Source organism: Equus quagga, chromosome 6 (genome assembly GCF_021613505.1).
Source record: "Equus quagga isolate Etosha38 chromosome 6, UCLA_HA_Equagga_1.0, whole genome shotgun sequence".
Taxonomy (NCBI): Eukaryota; Metazoa; Chordata; class Mammalia; order Perissodactyla; family Equidae; genus Equus; species Equus quagga.
This window is the reverse complement of record NC_060272.1, coordinates 37,236,607-37,257,398: the sequence shown is the minus strand read 5'-3', so window position 1 is coordinate 37,257,398 and position 20,792 is coordinate 37,236,607. Positions and strand designations below refer to the sequence as shown.

Below are 20,792 nucleotides of genomic sequence, written 5' to 3'. Positions count from 1 at the left end.
GATATAGAAAATATCTGATTAACATAGCTACTTTAGTAATTTTTTTCGAAAACTGTGCACATTACAATGTTGTCATATGTAATCAAAACATTCTCTAAAATATTGTGGTTTCAATTTTCCTATTTGGCTTCAAACATAAATAATGATCACTGTGATATTACAAATTGTAAACAGATAATATAATTCAGTGGTTCATAACATGTATATTTTCCTATCTATATAAGCAAGCCACACACCCATTAGCTAATTTGATAGTACTAATTGTTTCATGGAATATTGATATGCGTCAATTGCTCCAGACATATATTATCTCACTTAATTCTGAAAGGAAATTTATTGCATCCACCGATGCTAGACTCTGTGCTGGGTATACAACGATGAGGAGAAAACATAGCTTCTGCCCAGAATAATTTTGGTCTGAGCACTAAGAGCTAAAGAGGCACATACATTGCAGGTAAGGAAAGAAACCAAATCATCTGGGAAAGGACAGAAGATGTTTGAGAAAAGTGTGACAGGATGTTCAGCAAGGTACATGGAGAATAAAATAAACACGAAAGCCCATATTTTATACCAATTGCCCAACACTACAGGTATGTCATGGGAATTTCATGGTAAGGATTTTCTTAAGTCATCATTGAAGTATTAATGCAAGCTCTGTTTCTCAAATTATAATTCATAAAATAATAAAAGCAACGCCTTAAGAAAGTTTCCCCTGAGCTGTGGCTTCCCATGTGAAATCTGCCAGGTACTCAGGAAAGAGCCCCAGGATTTAGAGAAGTTTGTCATCCAGTGTTGTGAATCACAGAATTAAGAGTATCAGAATTAAGCGCACACCTTTCTATGACAATTTGGAAACTGAAGAATAAAGTTATGTGAGTAGGTATTTAGGGAGAATATTTTATAGGAGACTTTAAGAAATACCAAGAGAAATTACATCTAAAGGATAAAAATGAAGGAGAAGTTGCATGTTAGAGAATTTTGAAATGAAAATACTCATGGCCTTATTTGTGTGTTAACATTATCAAAATATGGAAAGTTCTAAAGAAAGGAGGCTTTCACTCCACATACAACTATATAGTCGCATGAGACAGTAACACGTTCAGATTTTTGATATATGTGTATATAACATATACTACTAATTAATTTGTGTAATGTCAATCTACAATTTAAAAGGAAAAGTCATTTTTGAAAGCTCAATCCTAATTTGAGCAAAATGAGAATTTTTAAGCAATGAGAAATATACAAAGGGAAATATCTTTCAAAAAAATTATTTCCACAAACTTGAGAAAAGTGATAGCACAGACTTTTACAAAAGGTGTTTTGGAGGGAAATGGTCCACAAAGTTGGATGCTAAGAAAACATTAACAAGAGAGGAAATCCCAATATGGCCAGAGTGCTAACTACTTTACAATTCAGAGTACCAATGGAAATCTTTTATATAAGTATGTTAACCACTGGAAACCTTGAGCACTGCCATCAAGCAGAATATGCTACAAAATAGATGTTTTATGGATTGAAGTAAATTCCCTGTATTTCCTGCTTCTTCTTAAATTACTCCTGCTTCTAAAATGGCAGAAATTAATTTCCTGCAGGAGTCACCAATGAAAGAAAGTTTTCGTATTTCTTATGAAAACAAAGAGAGAAGCCTCAATTATAGGGAAAATTAGGATGCATATCAAGAAAAAAAATCTGTACAATTACAGCAAAGAGAGAGAGAGAGGGAGAGGGAGAGAGATGGAGGGCAGTTTTTGCATTTCAACTGGTTTATTTCACGTATCTGGCATTCAGTAAATATCTATCATTGATTATGTCATTTTGGTATACACAGTCCAACACTGAAATACAGTAAAGTAAATTAACTATTCAGTAGTTAGTGCAACTACAAATGCTTAAGTTTTCTATAACTGGAAAAAGCTGATACTATAGGCTTACCTGTATCATATGTTTAATTCTTAGTAAATTAAAAGTGAGATAAATTCAATAATAACAAAAAACGTGCATATGAAACTACATGCAAGGTACAAAGCATGCCCCAATATAGCAGCACTTTAAGGAAAACCAAGAAACGAATTATGCATGAGAGAGTAAGACTGTAAATTAACATGAATGGACAAATACGCAGAGGAACAACAGAGAGCTACAGCATAAAGAACCACTCAGCCTAGTTACATAATTCAAAGGTCAATTATTACCATCTATGCCACTAAATTTAGACTGAGAGAAAAGCTCAGCAATATTTTTAAAATCCAGAAAACTTGGAATATTTTAGAAAAGTTAGAAGACATAAAATTGTTTTTGAATCTGTGAGCTGTTTCAGTTTTCCTTAGCATATATCTTTAATAAACTCCTAATTTTAGTCAAAGTTCATAATACTAAAAGCATTTCTGCTTACACTTGGAATGACTGAAACAATATTATATGTATATTACTTCTTGATATGCTAGCTCATTTTCATATTTATATTTTGAATGTACTTTAATTAAATTCTTCCTAGGTTCAAAAGCATATTCAAGTGTTTTTATTTTTAAAAATAAGAAGAAAATCTACTCAGCACTTAGTATTTCTGAATTCCAATGCCTGTAAAACCACTGGTCCTTCAGCTAATGGTGAATTGATATTCTGTCTAATAGACTGGAGTCAATAGCTTTTTAATATTAAGAAAAGTTTAAAATGCTTTAAAGTTACTGATGATTAAGATTTTAGACAAAAGGTAATTCTCAGCATACAAATTAATTTTGCTGTCTATTCTTAACATCAATGTTTTCCTAAGAATTATTATCTTTTGAATGATTTAAAGGGGTAAGCAGAAAATTACATATAGGAAGTTCAAGCCTAAAATGACACAAACATATAATTAATTTCTCTACAAATGTTTCTAAATGAAGCTGCTTGTTTTAATACAGATATGTGTAGTAAGAAAGTTACAGGGCTAGTATGAGGCACATGATAAATGTAGTCATGAAAGAAAACAATTTTTAATTTAGTAGACTCTATCAATCTAGAAAGCCTATGAATATTTACTATTAATTCAGTATGCTGAAAAATAGATAAAAGAGAGAGAGTGTGTACAAGAGCAGCATATAACAAAACACACACTATAATAGTATCAAAATCTCTTACAATTTCTAGGACTACATAACTACATTTGAAATCATAAGATGAGTTCAATTATAATTTCATATTCCCAGGGAGAATATTAAAATAAAACTTATTTTCCTTTATAAAATATACATTAAAATATTGGAAAACGGTTGGAATATGGTCACGGTCTTTAAACTGACAACAAAAGCATTTTACAAACTCAGATGTGATAAGAAATACCATTAGTGATATAAAAAGTTTTTGTGTATATGTCTGGTCAGAACATTCCTTTGTTTCACATAGATGTACACTCTAAAAGTATGTGATTCCACGTTTTGCCATCCTATTAATCCTCAAAGATCTTCACGGTTGTGATAACGTTCCTTCACTGTCTTCTAGAATCTTACAGTAATTCAGCCCAGATCAGCATGCATTCATAGATTCTCTAGTCTGTTTAAAGCAAATGTAATACATGGATGACTCCAAGGAGTTTACAGTCTAGCAATGGAAGCAGGTCGATGAAGAAATAACTTCCGAATACACAGCAAATGTTGTAATGAAGATTTTGAGGGCAGGCATACAGGAAAACCAGAGATGGGGCCCCTACATCAACCCAGAATGGCATTTCAGGAAAGCCTCCCTGATGGCAAAAAGTTAAATAATAACAAATAGACGAGAGATAGATAGGTAGATAGATAGATCAGTAGATAAAACTCATGACTCATGAAAAAAGAAATGGTTACGAAAATTATAGGTCAGCTCAACTCAGAACATCGGGTTGTAGAAAACTCCACCAAAAATTCCAGTAGAATTCATTATTCCAGTCATGCCTTTGGTTGTATTCTCTTCACTACCACTCTGGACTTTTATATTTCACTCCCAGTGCTTCCCCACCAGGGTTCTGCAAGAAAATGAAGCCCTGATTCCTGACTTCCATTGTATATCATAAATTAACTTCCCTCTTATGCATTTCCAGTGAAACTAGCCATGCAGCCTCCATGGGAGGATTGAGAAATGAATCACTAAAATCATTTTCTGTAGGCCTTATTCTTTTGCAGAATCCTGGTGGAGAATGGCTGCTTAACCTAAACAAGGAATTCTTATATTTAAATATTATTACTTAAACTTAAATCTTCTGTGAAGCCTTATATTTTCTCACTATGCTAATTTTCATAGTATTTCCACAAATAGATTTTTTGATTAAACATAAAAGTCATATGTCAAAATATACATAAGTCACAATATATATGACATTTTTATTCATTGTTGAAGAAGAACCCATGGAAAAATTAGAATTAAACATTTAGAGACCATCTGGCCTACTGATGCACTGCATTTAGTCCACCTAGCTTAGTAATAATACTTGACATCAAATTTCAAAATAAATAATTAGGAAGCAGCCTTAATGCTGCTCTCTCTCAATTATGCCTTGATTCTAACATTGGCACCTAGAAAAGATTATCATTTTCTCATTGACATTCCATACTGCAGATAATCTAATTTGTAGAAATATTGTATTCTTTCTCCCTAGGGGCTCAGGAGAGTTGAATGGAAAAAGGTTTTATGTAAGCATTTTTACTTCTTTTGAATAGCCTTTCTAGGAAAAAAGTTGCTCCACCTTAACTTAGTCTTTTGCCAATCATTTCTTTCTGATTATTTAAACATTCAATTTTATTTCTTTTTCTTTTTGATAGCCAATTAATTGTGGCTTATGTATAATTATGTTTTCCAAAGAAATAATCCTTTTCATAACACAGATTATTTGATATTCATGTCAAAAAAGATAGTCAAGTACCCAGTCTATATTAATAAAATTATAAAATATAAAATTAAAATGCAAAAAATGTGGAAGCTCCTATATTCACAATTCAAAACTTACCATTTGAAAACATGAATTTGCATCTACTAAGCACAAATTTCCAACATGCATACTAAAATAATATTTCAATTTCTTCATGAAATAGGGCACAAAAACACAAATTTTTGCCTGTAAAAATGAATTAGGCTGATATGGATGAATACAAATAGGAAACTTTCACAGCTCTGCACAATCTGGGCTTTGTTATTTGTTACATACACTTTTGAAACAACTACAGTACACTGGTTGATAAGATTCACTTCTGTTTCCTGACTGGTCCAAGGACCACGCGTCTTTTAATCCAAAAAATATTCATAGTAATTCTTTGTATATTGTTCTTGCTCTATCATGCTAAGTAAAATGAATAATTGGCCCTGCAGGTTTTGAGGAAGACAAACAGTAGAACTTCAGGAACTCAGAGATAACAATTAAAGCAAATAACTCTCCTCTTTTTTTAATGTATTAGAAAATAAATTAACACCTACCTGTTATATAAGAGAAAACTGGCAGGTCTTCATTCATACTTCTTTTTTGTTGAATAAGCTTAATTTTTACTTAATATTGCCGGTTTTTAAAATGTTTATATGCCATCTTTTTATATAATCTAGAAATATACCTGATCCCATGATTAAAATTTAGTTCATATGGTGAGCAGGAAAAACAAGACCTTATAATCATATATTACCTTTTTCAATATGCATCCTTTTTGACTCATGTCCCATGTCATGACCAGCCAAATCACCCTCTTTGGGCCCTGGGAGTACATTTGGTGATAAACCCATCAGCATCTGGTTCATGGACAACCCATTCTGATGGACAGCTGTTAAGCCCGAAACAAAAGAAAAAAGACAAAAACACCATAACACACAATGTTCTAATAAATTATTTAAACTTTTGAACTCAAAAATAAATAAAATATAATGCTCTAACATTAAAATTGATAACCATGATAATTCTTAAGGATAAGCAGAAAAGTGTTGAAAACGAAAACATTTTATCATATTTTTATTTTACATAAAATATGCTTTTTTTAAATGTCTGGAATACTTTTGAATGGCTATACAATTACAACCACTACTAATGAAGTATTTAAGCTTTTATCTATTGCATCACATTCTCTTCCAGGTATATAACCTTCCTTAACTTTGCAACAACTACAATATTAACATTAGAATGCTCTTTAACACAATGATGTTAAACATAATAAATAAATTCTAGTGGCATGAGACGGCAAATAGATTTCTCAACAAGTTAAGGCACTGAAATAACTGTTTCAAGAGTCATTTCCTATTCTAGTCAATAAAACACAAAGTTTCATAGATATCAAAGTACTTCTTTAAAAAATTGGATTTGAACTCAAATTTGCAAATAAAAGTGCCCAGTTTATATCTATTGAATGGTTCAATGATTTTAAAAAATAGTTGCTTTCTTGTACTATTAAGAGAAATCTGTCACTATTGAAATAATAAAGTAGATGATCAAACACCTTTATGATTTTCACAATCCAGTCAATAAATTTCTTTATAAATTGCCTGTGAAAATCTTGGTTTTGTGCAAAAATTTGGACGAAGAAACATTCTGTAAAACTTTACTTTCTCTGGAAAATAGAGATTTTTTAAATATCATAAGACTTTGTTAGGAATTACCATTTGGAAATCACCACAGTAATAATTGTCTCAGGGAAGAATCTTCAATGGATGATTCTAAGACTGGCGAAGTAAAAGTTTGACGAAGAATAGAACATTTACACAGTCCTAACATAGCTCCTCACAAGACACTTATTATCTAAAACGGTAAAGAAAATGTAACTCTATGGTAGAGAAATCTGGTAGTTACCACCTTAGCCAAGTGATAGTTATTATAAGTAATGGAGAAATACTATATGTGTCCTAAAATGATGCACTGAGAAGGACACACTATCTTGTCTGTGTGATTCCCGCCAAAAGGCATAATCTAACTTAAGTCAGGAAGAAACATCAAAAAATTCCAAACTGAGTGACGTTCTACAACATAAATGGCCTATATTCTTCAAAAATGTCAAGGTACTGAAAGACAAAAAAAGATGAGGAACTATTCCAAATTAAAGGAGACTAAAGGAATATGATGAGAAATTGCAACATGTGATCCTGGATTGCTTTTGGACCAGGAAAGAAAAACCTCTTGTTATGAAATATATTGGTGAGGAAAAAAAAAGAGGTAAAAATATCAATGGGAAAGTTGGTGAAATTTGAATAAGATTTGTAGTTTGGAGAACAGTACTGTAAAAATCTTAATTTCCTGATTTTGATCATTGTTCTGTGGTTATGTAAGATAAATTTCTTGATTATAGAAGATAAACTATGAAATATTTGAGGTAAAGAAGCCTGATGTCTATGACAAGGGCACTAGAGTGGTATTACGCCTTTATTGGGGTTTCTCTTTCAGAAAGATGGATTGGGTGAATCTGGGTGATGAGTATGCAAAAATTCTTTGGGTATATGTGTGTGTTCATGGATATATATTTATTTCCATTTGAACAATTATGGTAGCCCACTCATGCAAAAATTTCTCCTTTGTTTCTATCAAGGATGAAAAACAATACAATGATTAACAACAAAAAAAGAATTTACAACCAAACTTTTTCAAATCTTTCTCTAGTTGTCAATATTTCCTTTTAAGTAGTATGAAGAAAATTATTTTTATTTATCTAGAAGGACAATGCCTTTCCAATGACCACATCTTATAAAAGCATTAGAGATGAAACCAAATATTCATCACTAAATTTCTGACTCTAGTGTCAGCATAACACAAAAGCATACAGAAAATATTTTATTTGAAAAATGGTTTGAAGTAGAGAGAGGTAGGGTTTACTTGCCCCAGGAATATCATTGATTTGGGAATGGCTATCAATTGATGTGTCCATTTATTTATTAACAGTTACAATCATCTCTTACAAAATTAGGGAAACATGTTTTGGGCCAAATTGAGTATTCCTATTTAGAATTATGTTGAACTATATAATTGTCAATAATAGACTATTTTTAAAAATAATTTTATTACATACAATTCAACCTAATATTTAAGTTATCTACCTCAACATTATCCATATTGAGGATTTCTGCTTTATGCAAACATTCCTTTACAACTTATAAAGACACTTGCTAGGAAATGTTTTTTCCTATTATGAAAATGTTCTCAACAACCAAATAACTCCAATAATTTTTTGTAATTAGATGAAGTTTATATACCATAAGCCTGATTTCATAAAATAATAACTAAATCCTGGAAAGGATACAATAAATGTTGGTTTTATTAACCAGGATAGTTACTGTTAATACGTTCATTTTATTGGAAAAACACTACTAGATTCTTATACAGACACAAAATAGCCAGTTAATTGAATGACATTTTTACTTTACTCTTAATTTTCTTGGGCATGAGGACCAAGATTAAATATCTGAAAATAGGATCATGAAATAAAATATAGCCCTACTTTTTAGAATTTAATAACAATAAATTATGACAATGTGCATTATTGAGTGATACTAATTTAAATCCTAAAATTTAACCAATTTCAAATTCCTCAATCTACTGATCATCGGAATGACTAAGAAATATTTTTTAAAAATCAGTTCTTTTAAATTCTATTTCTTTTACTCTTCTCTCTGGATATCTTTGTAGACGAAAGGAAGAATTCTAAAAATTAGTGAATTTAAAAAACTGGCAGGGATGGGATTGAAGGAATGAAGATGAATAACCTATAAACAGTATACTTAGACACTAGATATTGGAGAGTTGAAGGTGTTTACTTCAGAAACTAATCTAGAAGGTTACTTACCTTCTCTAACTGTTTCATAGCTCAAATTTTTATGTGCGGCATCAAAGAGAGGGAGTTTATATCAGAACCTGCTAATGTAGTGCCATACCTCATGATATTGCAAACTGGGAAACATAATTTTGAGAGATGGCTATTGCTACAGAGCTTCAGAACATGATACATCTGAGATCTATTTGGAATGAGGGCATTTTGATTAGAAAAGCCAGCTGCACCTAATAAAGTTTAAAACGGTGACAAGTAAAAGTATGAGACCTACGGATTCTGTCAGAAGAGCTCTCAGTCCGTGCTGGGGAGCTGGACACACTGCTGCTGCGATGTGATGATGGGTGACTGCCAGGCCTTCGGCCCTCCTCGAGAGAGGGGGCAGGCGAGGGGCTGTCGGGTACTCGCTCCTACACCACCATGGAAAGGGAGGGGTGAAGAAAAGAAGTAAATACATTGGATCTTTACTTAAGGAACGTTGATTTTTCTAAATACTATAGAAATGTGAAGACAATAAACACATTTTTTCATCAACATTTAACTGTATTAAAAGACATTTTTTATCTTGAGCAAAGACAAAGTAGGGAAAGACTAGAAAAGAAACTAGTTCTGTAAGTAAGCATCACTGTAGTAATGGAAAGTGTCAATCCTCTCTTTGGATAAAAAGAGACACCAAAAAAGGACAACCAGTTTAGTACCCATTAGACAAGAAAGAATTAACAAAACAAAGCAGCTTTCAATTCTAGACAATTATCAGTTTGGAGAAATCTTTAAATATATTCTATTGCTTCAGTAAGTGTCTAAGGATCATTTAGCACACAAATTATCAACATGACAGATCGCAATAATAATACCAGAGGAGTTGTTAACAGCCATTTCATCATGGCACTGCTCTGGACACACTTGGATGGTCACATTGTAAGGCATCATGGAAATCGATTATTATTTAACATTGGAATAATTTTCTTTAATTCTAATAATTTTCAGACTACCTTCTACTTCTAGTTCCAATTCAACCCCACAAATGTATTAGGAGGGGAAATTGATGAAATATGTAGTAGTTGCATCCCAGGGAAATCTGGTATCATGTTGCCTGATGCTAAACATTCAGGTCTCACTGCATACCTTCCCCTCTAAGCCCTGAACCTTCCCTATTAGACTAATGTGCAAATACATTGTATAACTGTCTCCAACAAGCTATTATAAATGGAGTTACAGATTAAGAAATGAGATACTCATTTGTTAACATTTTCTTCTTGGAGCATCAAGATATTTACACTTTCAGATATCAACATACATAGACGTAGATGACCTATCTTTTCAATAATTAATATTTGGAAGTGTAGAAGTAAACGTCGACATGATACATGATAAATAATAAGTAACTTACTTCTTATTAGGCTACAAAGATATAAATACTAGAAGAACAGACTTTTAAAATTTAAAAGAAAAGAGTTCTAAAATGTAATTGGCCTGTAGGAAGCTGTTTTCAAAACATCAATGGCTAACGTAACGTGGAAAACAAGGATGAAGCTCTGTAGAACAAGGCTTTGTTCCACCAGTGAGAATAAGGGTCATGCATGTCTTTGGTCTCAGAGGTTCCATTATCCCAATAATGGTTCACCATCCTGCTTTGCACTAGAATCACTTGGGAAGTTCTTAAATGTGCCCACGCCTGGGCTTTACTCCCAGGGTTTCTGGTTTACTGAGTGTTATTGGTTGAATTGTGTCCCTAAAAAAGATTGAAGTCCTAACCCTCCTCAGTTCCTATGAATGTGACTTCATTTGCAGATGTAATTGTTTAAAATGAAGTCATGCTGGAGTAGGGTGGGCTTTTGATGCAACATGACTTGTGTCCTTACAAGAACACATTGTGAAGACACAAGGGAAAAATGTCATATGAAGATGGAGGCAGAGATAGTTACACAGCTACAAGCCAAGAAGTCTGAAATCAAGACATCAGCAGCACCATGCTCCCTCTGAGATTCTAGGGAGAATCCTGCCTTGCCTCCCTTTAGCTTCTGGTGGTGGCTGGCAATCCTTGGCTTGCATACCGGAGTAGGATGGGCTTTTAATGCAAGTCATGTGGAACTGCATTTAAAAGACTGCAAATGAGCAAATGAGAAAGAAAGAGGTGGGGCAAGAAAGAGGGAAAGGGAGATGCACACACTCCAAATATTAAAATTTACAATTAACTTGTTCAAGGAAGTTTATGGCGCAAGATCCATTGGTTATACTAAAGAATACTAAAGATGGTATTCAACTGTATGATTTGCAGATTAAAATATTTTGAAATCTCTGTCTCAAATAACACAAAAAATGAACACATTATTACTTATTTTTCTAAACTAAATAAATTAAACAAGCTATGCTTCTAATTGGTCTAAGTTCTTTAGTCCACATGCAAACAAATGACCTAAATTTCTAAGAAACAAACACATATATGATTTAAAAGAGCAGGGAATCCACATCTGGATGCCAAAAGTTACCCTCTATCTTCTAATTATAATTTAAAAGCCACTGAGATGATAAATAATTTTTCTTAACATTCACCCCTACCCTAAACCATGAAGCAGCTTCAAACTACACATTTATTATTTGTTCAGTTTGATAAGTTTTGCCACAATCTAGAATATTTCCATAACCCCAGAAATGTTCCTCATACCCCTTTCCAGTCAATTCCTCTTATTTCTATAAGCAACCACTTTCTAAATTCTATCACCACAGAGTAGATCTGCTGGTTCTAGAATCTCATAAAAATGGAATCATATAGTACATACTTTTTGTGTCCGGCTTCTTTCACACAACAAAATGATTTTGAGATTCATCCATGTTGTTGCATGTATCAGTTTATTCCTTTTTTATTGTTGAATATATTCATTTGTACAAATATACCACAATTTGTTAATCCAAAAAGAAGGCAATAAGGCTCACATCAAGTCTTTGCAATCACAAATCAAAGGATAATCTTGGCTTGTGCATAGCATTCAAAGGTTGGATTTTGTATCTCTTTTGGAGTATCTGTGCATTTATTATAGAGCACGGATTTATAAAACTGTATAGTAGAACTCCTTTATAGTCTATATAAATGTGTTAGTAAGCTATGCTATAGCTAACTGCATACATGACCAGAGATACACTACAAAGCATCTAACCTTGATTTCTTGAAATTCTGACAAAGAGGCACACAAGTTTGTCTTTGCTTTAAAGCTAATGCCTAGTACATCTAACTCTTCAGGCTTGAATTACATAAAAATGTATGATATGTATTTCAGAAAGAACATTGCTATATTTTCATATAAATAAAATTTTCTAAATTAGCCATTCGATTTTCTTCAAAAGGTCACTCACATCAATGTTTATTCATCAATACATTTTAATATTCTTATTAATAATTATGTGAGTGTCCATATTTGCTGTGGCACATGTTTGACTGAACAGAGATAAAGAACAATCTGGAAATAAATCAATCTCTCTAAAATCATTTTTGCAAGTCTGAGTTTCCTATCATAATAGATTTCTTAGTGGTGCTAATGGATAGCACGAGAAACTTATTTTTTCCTGAGATATTTAACTCATAAAATACTTAAATATTTAATGCATAAGACTCTATCAAAAATACTTATATCATTAAAAACAATTATTTGTTTATTTTATTTTCCACATAAATATGAAAATTATTTTGTTAGTCAATATATGTGTCGTTTTTCTTGATGATTCTTTTCATTCATGCATTATTCCCTTATTCATTTATACATTCAAAATAGTCTAAAGATCGCATAATAAACTAGGCCAAAAATAAACTAGAGTAAAATCTTTACTTAAAATACATCTTAAAAGCATAATTTAAGGCCTGGAAAATATAGGTGAAATTGTAGTATTTAATTTAGCTTTAGCTTATTTTTACTTTAATTCTAATTTTTTGTCTAAGAACAGAGGATACAAGGACAATACTTAATACTTTTATTTAAAGAAAATATTTTAATTTATGCAAATTTTTATGATTTAAAAGCTTAAGGATTCAATTGAAACTTTCTATAAATTGAGACAACATATTCAGTCACTTCACTCAATGTATAATTTCAATCTTTGGAACATGATGTATTGTTCTTTGAAGAATTTCATTAAAGTAAAATCCATTGAGCAAGTAAGATTTGAATACATTGTTGCACAATAAATTAATTTATTTCAACAGCTAATTCTTTTATCATATTTATATGCTTGCCTTTCCCGAGTATGCTATACGATGGAGAATAATGGAGACAGTAAAGAATTGCTTAGGAGAGAATCTCACAATTATTACTGAAACAAAATAGATAATGAGTTTTATTCAGACATAATAAGAAAGAAGCAGTTCAACGTCTATAGGGAAACTATGTAAACTGGATTTATCATTTCATTTGTGTAATACCCTTTAACCTCCAGGATGGGCCTGAAGTAGGACAAAGAGGAAGAATATTTAATTTAATACTTCAACACACTGCTTTATAGTCCTGCATCGTAACTCCACCAATCAATAAAACACAATCTTTTGCAATGTTCCATCTTTATAAAACTAGCCACAATAATAAATGAAAATTTAAGAGGAATACTCTCTCCCTGAAAAAAAAGGTCATACTAATAAACTAATGGTAACAGAATAACAATAAAGGAAAAGCTGCATTTACTGCCTCTGGGTAGAACAAGAAGTATTGGTCTCCAGAATAATTAGAAAAAAAGATGAAATTTGAAATGATGCATTCTAGAGCTCTAAAATAAAAAAGTATAAAATGTTCAGCATTGCACACATAATTTATTAACCATTTAAAGAACTGCATATTCTCAGCTGCCTCCTCTCTGCCACAAAATGTAATGTATTTTATTCACTTAAAATATTTTCTTAGACTAAGTCTAAAATACCACAACTCATTTCTCTAAAGGATTTCTTCTAGCTTTACTCTGTGTTGCTCTTTTTAAAACTGTCTTCATTTTCATCTGTTTATAGTTAGAAATTCCCTCACTGACTATGTTATGGAAGTGGGGAGAAGATATTTCTAACGTTAAATGTTATCTTGATATATAACTTTTAACTTACAAAATTGAAGTTGACTAGGACTTTATATAATCCAAACTCTTGAGCTTTAAAACAACTCAAACTTAATTCTTTCATTCAAAGAATATTTACTGACGCATAATGTGTACCAGAGTCCTAGGCTCTGGTTATATATAAGTTAACAGAACTGACAAAAATCTTTTCCCCCACACAGCATCTATCATAAACTAGTAAACGTTCTTAGTGAAGTCCAGAACATATACACTGATTAAGTGTGACATCCAAATTCCCTTGTTCTGGAAAAATGAACAGAGCAGATAACAGAAGGGATCCTGGATTCAGAAAAATGTTAAAAAGTGCTTTTGGAAGACATAGCAAATTATGCCGATACACTTGCATATAGCAGAGGATCAGGCAGCCACCATTAAAACTGCATGACTCAAAGTTCTAAATTGAGGTTTCAAGGGATAGTTACATAGTTCTTTTTATTTGTTTTGATGACGATACTCAAGAAATATTCATTTTTACTAAATATGAAACTGGTAGGACCCCTGAGTATAACCATAAACAATTTTATTCTCCTACTGTCTCTTTGAACTTATTATTCAGTAGTGGCAGGGGACTATATTTTTCCCACATCCGTATGAAAACCCAGGCAGCCTTTTCAGATTACCACGTTTTTGGCAATATAAAGTCCTATTTACTTTAAGCAACAAAATACAGTCTTGACTCAGAAATTATAACTCATCCCTCTGTAATAATAAATACTAGTGTTTAATTAAAAGATAGGATTTCTTTCTTCTCCACACTCAAGGAAGGGAGAGTAGAGGGAGGAAAACAAGGAGAAAAAGGTAAATTCGGACTTTGGCTAGCACTGCCTTTAATTGGCATCACTAACTGTGCATGGAAGATGTTAAAAGCCAACATTTTATCTAGTTAAGGCAGTGTGTAAGTTCTTAGAGGCCACCACCACTATGAACTGCTCCTACCCAGTTCCTGAATGGATCTGTTTTGTCTCTTTGTTGTTCTGTCCCCTGAATTTCCTGCATAGTTAGATCTGGAGACTTGATTCCAGATGATTTGGGGGCAAGACTACTTCATAGATAGTGTTGCGCGCTTCCATCAGAAGCGCATAATGTCTGCTTGGTTGCATTTTATGATGCCAGACACCAATGATGATCATGGCCTAGATTCATCAGTTCATTAGGACTTAGAATTTGGTGGTATTCTAAATATATCATTCCTTAGTCATTTATTTGCCAAAAAATGTATATGAACAGGAAATATCCCTAGTGAAATATTTGGATATCCTGAGGGACAGTTTGTATGGGAAAGGCAAGAAAACGCTTGATTCTACCCCTTTTATCCTTTATTTATACCTTTATTTGTCCATTAAAAGAATCAATTCCCTAGAATTCTCCAAAGGTGAACAATTAGTTGATTTTTTAGTGTTATTACAAACTCATGAATTTAAATATATGTGATGTCTTGGAATACACTGATGTATGATATCCGCAGTGGTGGTTGTATTTTAACACTTTTTCTTCTTCTTAGCATCCTCTTTTCACATTTAATGTCAATACTCAAAGGAACATTAAGAGAACGTAATTAAATGGTTTTCTAAATTCAAGTAAAGATTATATGACATCACTTTCCGTGAAAAAAAACTTTAGGTCTAAAAGTAATTCCTTCATCTAGAGTTATTTATGGTTTCCCAAAAATAAAATATTCTGTACTTAAAAACAAACATGAGGCACATGACATTGTGCTAAGATTTTAACGTACTTTGAGAATCAGATCACTTTGGTTTTAGTTTTTATAATCTTTAAACATTTTAAACTTCATGCACGTAAAGTCCTATTTACTACTATAGTATTTTAAGCATCTGAAGGAAAGTACTAGAGAATAGAAAATTTATACACTGTATTTTCAAATGTTTTCTCAATGTTTAAGTCTTTAAATGAGAATGTCATAAAGTATGTTTCTCCCCTCACTCTCCCCACCCCCTCTTTCTCTCTCACACACACACTTACAAATACACCAGGTTGGCAGAGAAAATCAACAAATTTAAGTCATATTTCCTGTTATCAGAAAACCCTATAATGTGGCATGAGAGGAAAGATGTTTATTCAACAACGTAGGATAATTTGAATGTTGCCAAATTTCTCAAAAACCATTCTATATTATCCCTGAAGAAAATTGAAATCTGAAAAAAATGTATTTAAAAATCTGCTTTGTATACTACTGACTACAAAACCCCCAAAATCAAAATACAGTTTTGTTAGGTGAAAAGGAGAAAAAAAAAAGAAAGTGAGAGAGAGAGGTCTTACTATACAATTGTGACTTCTTGTCAAAAGCTTGACGCAGTTTCCTTAAAAGAATCTAGAACTTATTTTTAAACTGATGATCATAAATACTAGAGGAAAAAATAATAAAACTAGTGATGAGATGAAGACAATGTCAGTGTACAAAGATTCTAATGATTTTCTAGATACTAATTTAATCATCGTGACAACCTAATGAGGTAGTAAAGTTATCAACTCCATTGTATAGAAAAGGAAACAAAGAGAGAGCTACTAAGTAACTTGTCTAAGGTCACATAACAAGGAGGTGGTACAGCTGGAATGCAAACTCAAGAGGTCTTCCTCCAGAATCCATGTTTAAAACCACTAAAATATACTGCCTTTCTTCGTTTCAATGTTTTCTCAGCAAGAACTTTTTTTCAAAGTCCTTATGATATCATTGTGACTTTATTAAATAAAAACTGAGAAAAATATTGATTCATTCAGGGGGATTTGGAGTTACTTGATGAATGACACCCAAAGAGAATCAATTAGTAGAACATTTCAGCCTATTAGGAATTCTCTAATGACAAGAGGAATTGATCTCTTGATTTATACTGTTTAGTTTCCTCAGTGATTTAAGGTAATACAAGTAATACATCCTTTTACAATTTGGAAATGATACAAAGATGATATAAATAGCTAATCTGAGAATTTAGAGTGCTAACACTCAAAAGTATCTACAGAGCCTAAATCAATGGACTAGAAAATAAACATGGATAAATGAAAATTCCTAATACAAATAAAAGATGAAGAATTGGCTTAGTTGAATTTCATGTTGCGAAGGCATGAAATTTACTGAGTCACATATTCAAATAGCAAAACAGTCTTATAAATTATTACTGTATTTATAAACTATTGTCCAAATTGAGGTTTATGTCAGTTCTACTGTCTTTTCTCTGGCTGGTTCACTTCCAGAATCTTGTATGAGAGGGGCTAGGCAGGAGAGAGATGATGTGAAAAAAAAAGGCCAACCAAGACCTTGATGAGGAATGGTCAGAAGAAATTAAACATTTGGTCTGGAGGAAAGAAACACTAAAAGTACTATATTAGAGGACTTATTTATTTAAATGGCTAGAACACAGAAGAATTAGTAAACATTTTCCTTCCAAGAAAATATAGTAAATTTAGGGTAGATGCTATTGAGATGAAAATTTTAATTTGATTAATGAATATCTTCCTCACTAGAAAATTTACTGAAAATAGAATAGGCCATTTACAAAAGTTTAGATATATAAAAATGGGTAGAGACAGTGGAATTATTTCTCCACCATGGGGAAAGCTGGATTATATAACATCTAACATTCCAAATCTATGTCTCTTCAAGTTCTACGAATGCTAAACACTAAAAATATATGGGTCTTACTAACACATACTAGACTGATATAGAGCTTATAATAATTTAATATACTCTTACAGATAGTTGGCTATTAGGGATTTGAATTAGAATTATTATTGTCTAAACAGTATATGTCCATTTCCTCCTCAAAGTTATGTACTAAAATATTTTCAGTAGTTCTTGACAATGAGCCAGAGAAAGTCTAAGTTTAATACTTTGGCAGACTCCATCATGAACACTTGTATTTAAAGAAAATAACAATGTTATTCATCTATACAATTTTCTTTTCCTCAATGTTTTTAATTCCTTCTCTTTTTTCAACACCAAATCCTGTGGCTCCATAGTGTTTGATAGTTTAGTTTGAGCTGCCTCAATTGTCTGAAGCCTAAGATTCACATGGGTTTGAGTCAATCAGAGCTCTAATGCAGGGATCAGCAAATTTTTTTCTGTAAAGAGCCAGCTAGCAAATATTTTACTCAACTCTGTCTTTGTACATGATAGCAGCCATAGACATCGTGTAAATTAAAGAGTGTTGCTAACTTCCTTTATTTATAGATGCTAAAATTTGAATTTCATCTAATTTTCATGTGTCAAGAAAGATTATTCTTTTGATTTTTTTTCCCAGCCACTTAAAAATGTAAGCCATTCTTAACTTCATCCAAAAACTGGCAGCAAGGGTGGACTTCACCCAAGGATGGCAGCTTTCAGACCCTGCTCCCCTCTTTGTACCGGTATGTCCATTTTCATAAATAGGTTTATGAGAAAATCATTGGAGCTCCATTACCTCACGGAAAAGCATGTAGCAGAAAGAATATTTTAAAATATGTAACTCTCAGAGCTGTGTTTTTGCTTCTCTTCTATCCTACAAAGTCTTATTGCCATTCTCATTTAGACTGAGTTTTAATTTTAATTCTTGTCATTACTGCAAATAGTGTATCCTGGCACATGGAAGATCTCTCAAACTTCTATTTTCCCTGCAAAGGCTATTTCTCTTGTTTAATCTTTCCTTCAGATGGAGGTAAATCTTTGGTATTTAATATTTCACTTTTAATCTGCCGTCATAATTAAAATCTCTTCAGGCAAACAAACTTGCAGGCACTATTCTAATTACCCACTTGGGCCCCATACTATGTAATATGACATAGGAGTCAACCTTTTTCTTTGGGGAAAATAAAAATTTGACCAAATTAAGTTTAACTAGTATATATCATTTGGGTTTACTAAATACTGCTTGTACTATAAAATCTACTATATCTAAATTTATACAAGTTGATTTACTAACTTGTATGCCCTAATATTTGGAATTCCATAGAGAATCTATTCCTCAACCTTATTTTCTGAGGCCATGCCTTCGTATTTTTTAGCAAAAAGTATTAGAATTGTCTCATCTATTTTTTGAAACGTGTCTACTCTCCATAATCTTCACCTATCGGCATCAAATTTGAAGCTATACAGACAGATAGCTTTAAAGGAAAATGGCAAATAGGCCTTTGAGAACTTCCACAATGGCCAATTGAACTTCACTTTGATGTTGGCAATTAAAACTATCAGCTTTTACTTTCTGTAATCATTCTCAAGTGGAGCCATTGTTTCCTACTTAGCTACTATCACCATTTACACGACCACCACATTCAAGAGAATTTCCTTTAATCTATCTGTAGCCAAGTGTCTGAAAATATTTGCCCCAAGAGACTAGGAAGTGGGATATCACTATAACTTAGATGTTGGCACACATTTCAAGACGCAGTGCTCTCTCACTTTCTTATTCCCTTTTTACGTATTTCCTTCCTTTCTCCCTATCTCCCCCCTCTCTATTCCTAACCTTAATTTAAGACACCACAGGAACGTTGCTGACTTTCCAATAATCTAGATTGTTTTCTAAAGACACCTTCCAGAGGAAACCCAACTGCTTCCTCCTACTTTCCTAAACTTTGACAACCAAGGATTTATTAAAGGAAGCTTCACTATCTAAGTATTCTAATTAACATTAGATGTAGCACAAACTATTTTTGAAATATATTCATATTGAAAAAATAAAATAAATTAAGCCTCCTGATTCAACTGGAGCCTTTCAGATCCAGGGGTATGTAAGCTACCAACTCATGTGGAAATTATCTACAGCTCATTATTAAGTCACTCATTATGATTTCCAACTGCTAAAATCTGCTCTTCTGTCATATTTTTACTTCACCTATGAATCTAAATCTTATCTAAATGAAAAATAACAAAAAAGTTGTTTTGAAAAGAAAAATTATGTAATTAATATTATGAAGATGATTCTCTACAGCAATTATTACTAAATTTTAAAAAATGAGAATAATCACTTCGTGTAACTAATATTTCTTTTTAATTTTTTAAAAAGTAGCCATCAAGAACAATGATTGGAACACGTAAACGTTTTTTCTTCAGCCAAAACCTTCCTCTAGGTAACTTCAATGAGTGAGGCGATGAGAATGTTGAATTCTCAATAATAATTGTTACCAAAAATGATCATAAATTGAATTACACAGTGATACCTTGATTGACAAATCTTCTGGTGACAAACAAATCCTCTAAAAGTCTCTCAGAATAAAGGAGAATTTTTAAAGGTTCTCTTCCCAGTTCTTGGCTGATGACAATGTAGCACTCATTGGCCTTCTCTCAGGTAAAGATTTTTAAGAACTTGACCTTGGTCTTTTGTGATATTTTCTATTATTTTTCCTCTGGTAAGGATACTTCAGAAAATGATATGGGGGACTAGTAAACATCTCTGTTTATAGAGCCATTATTATATGAAAAGTTGCTATTTGTATATTATTCAACATTCTGTATAAGTAGTAACAGGGCCTTTTTGTAATGTATAATGACATGTATCCATCATAATAGAATCATACAGAGCATTTTCACTCCCCTAAAATCCCCTGTGCCCTGCCTCTACATCCCTCACCCCCAGCCCCTAGCAACCACTAATCCTTTTAGTCTCTCCATAGTTTTGCCCTTTCTAGGGTGCCATACACTTGGAATCCTTCAGTGTGCAGCCTTTCAGACTGCCTTCTTTAACCTAGCAGAATAAGTTTAAGTTTCCTCCATGTCTTTTCACGGTTTGATAGCTCATTTCTTTTTAGTTCTGAATGATATTCTATTGTATGGTGTCAAGAGTTTACTTATGCTGCTCCATGGTATTGCTGCCTGGGCATCCATTTTGTTTAGTCAAATGGCCTGCAGAGACCTTAAACTCACGCTAACTTCCTCATGCAAGTGCATACCCTAGATAGCAGCCACAGTCACAAGCAAATGTAAGTTCCTGATACTGTGATATTGATAGGACTTCCCCAACAGCCCTTGTGATCAACAGTCTCTTC

General features: G+C 32.5%; 1 protein-coding gene across 1 annotated transcript in view; it reads right to left on the bottom strand.

The window, feature by feature from the left end:
• Positions 1 to 20,792, bottom strand: part of DACH1 (dachshund family transcription factor 1) — a 413,471-nt gene that overhangs the window by 111,511 nt on the left and 281,168 nt on the right. Inside the window, exons 5-6 of the mRNA XM_046664761.1 lie at positions 9,013 to 9,148; positions 5,625 to 5,759 (exon numbers count right to left, since the gene is read on the bottom strand). Coding sequence (XP_046520717.1) covers positions 5,625 to 5,759; positions 9,013 to 9,148 — 271 coding nt within the window. The remainder of the gene's footprint in view (positions 1 to 5,624; positions 5,760 to 9,012; positions 9,149 to 20,792) is intronic.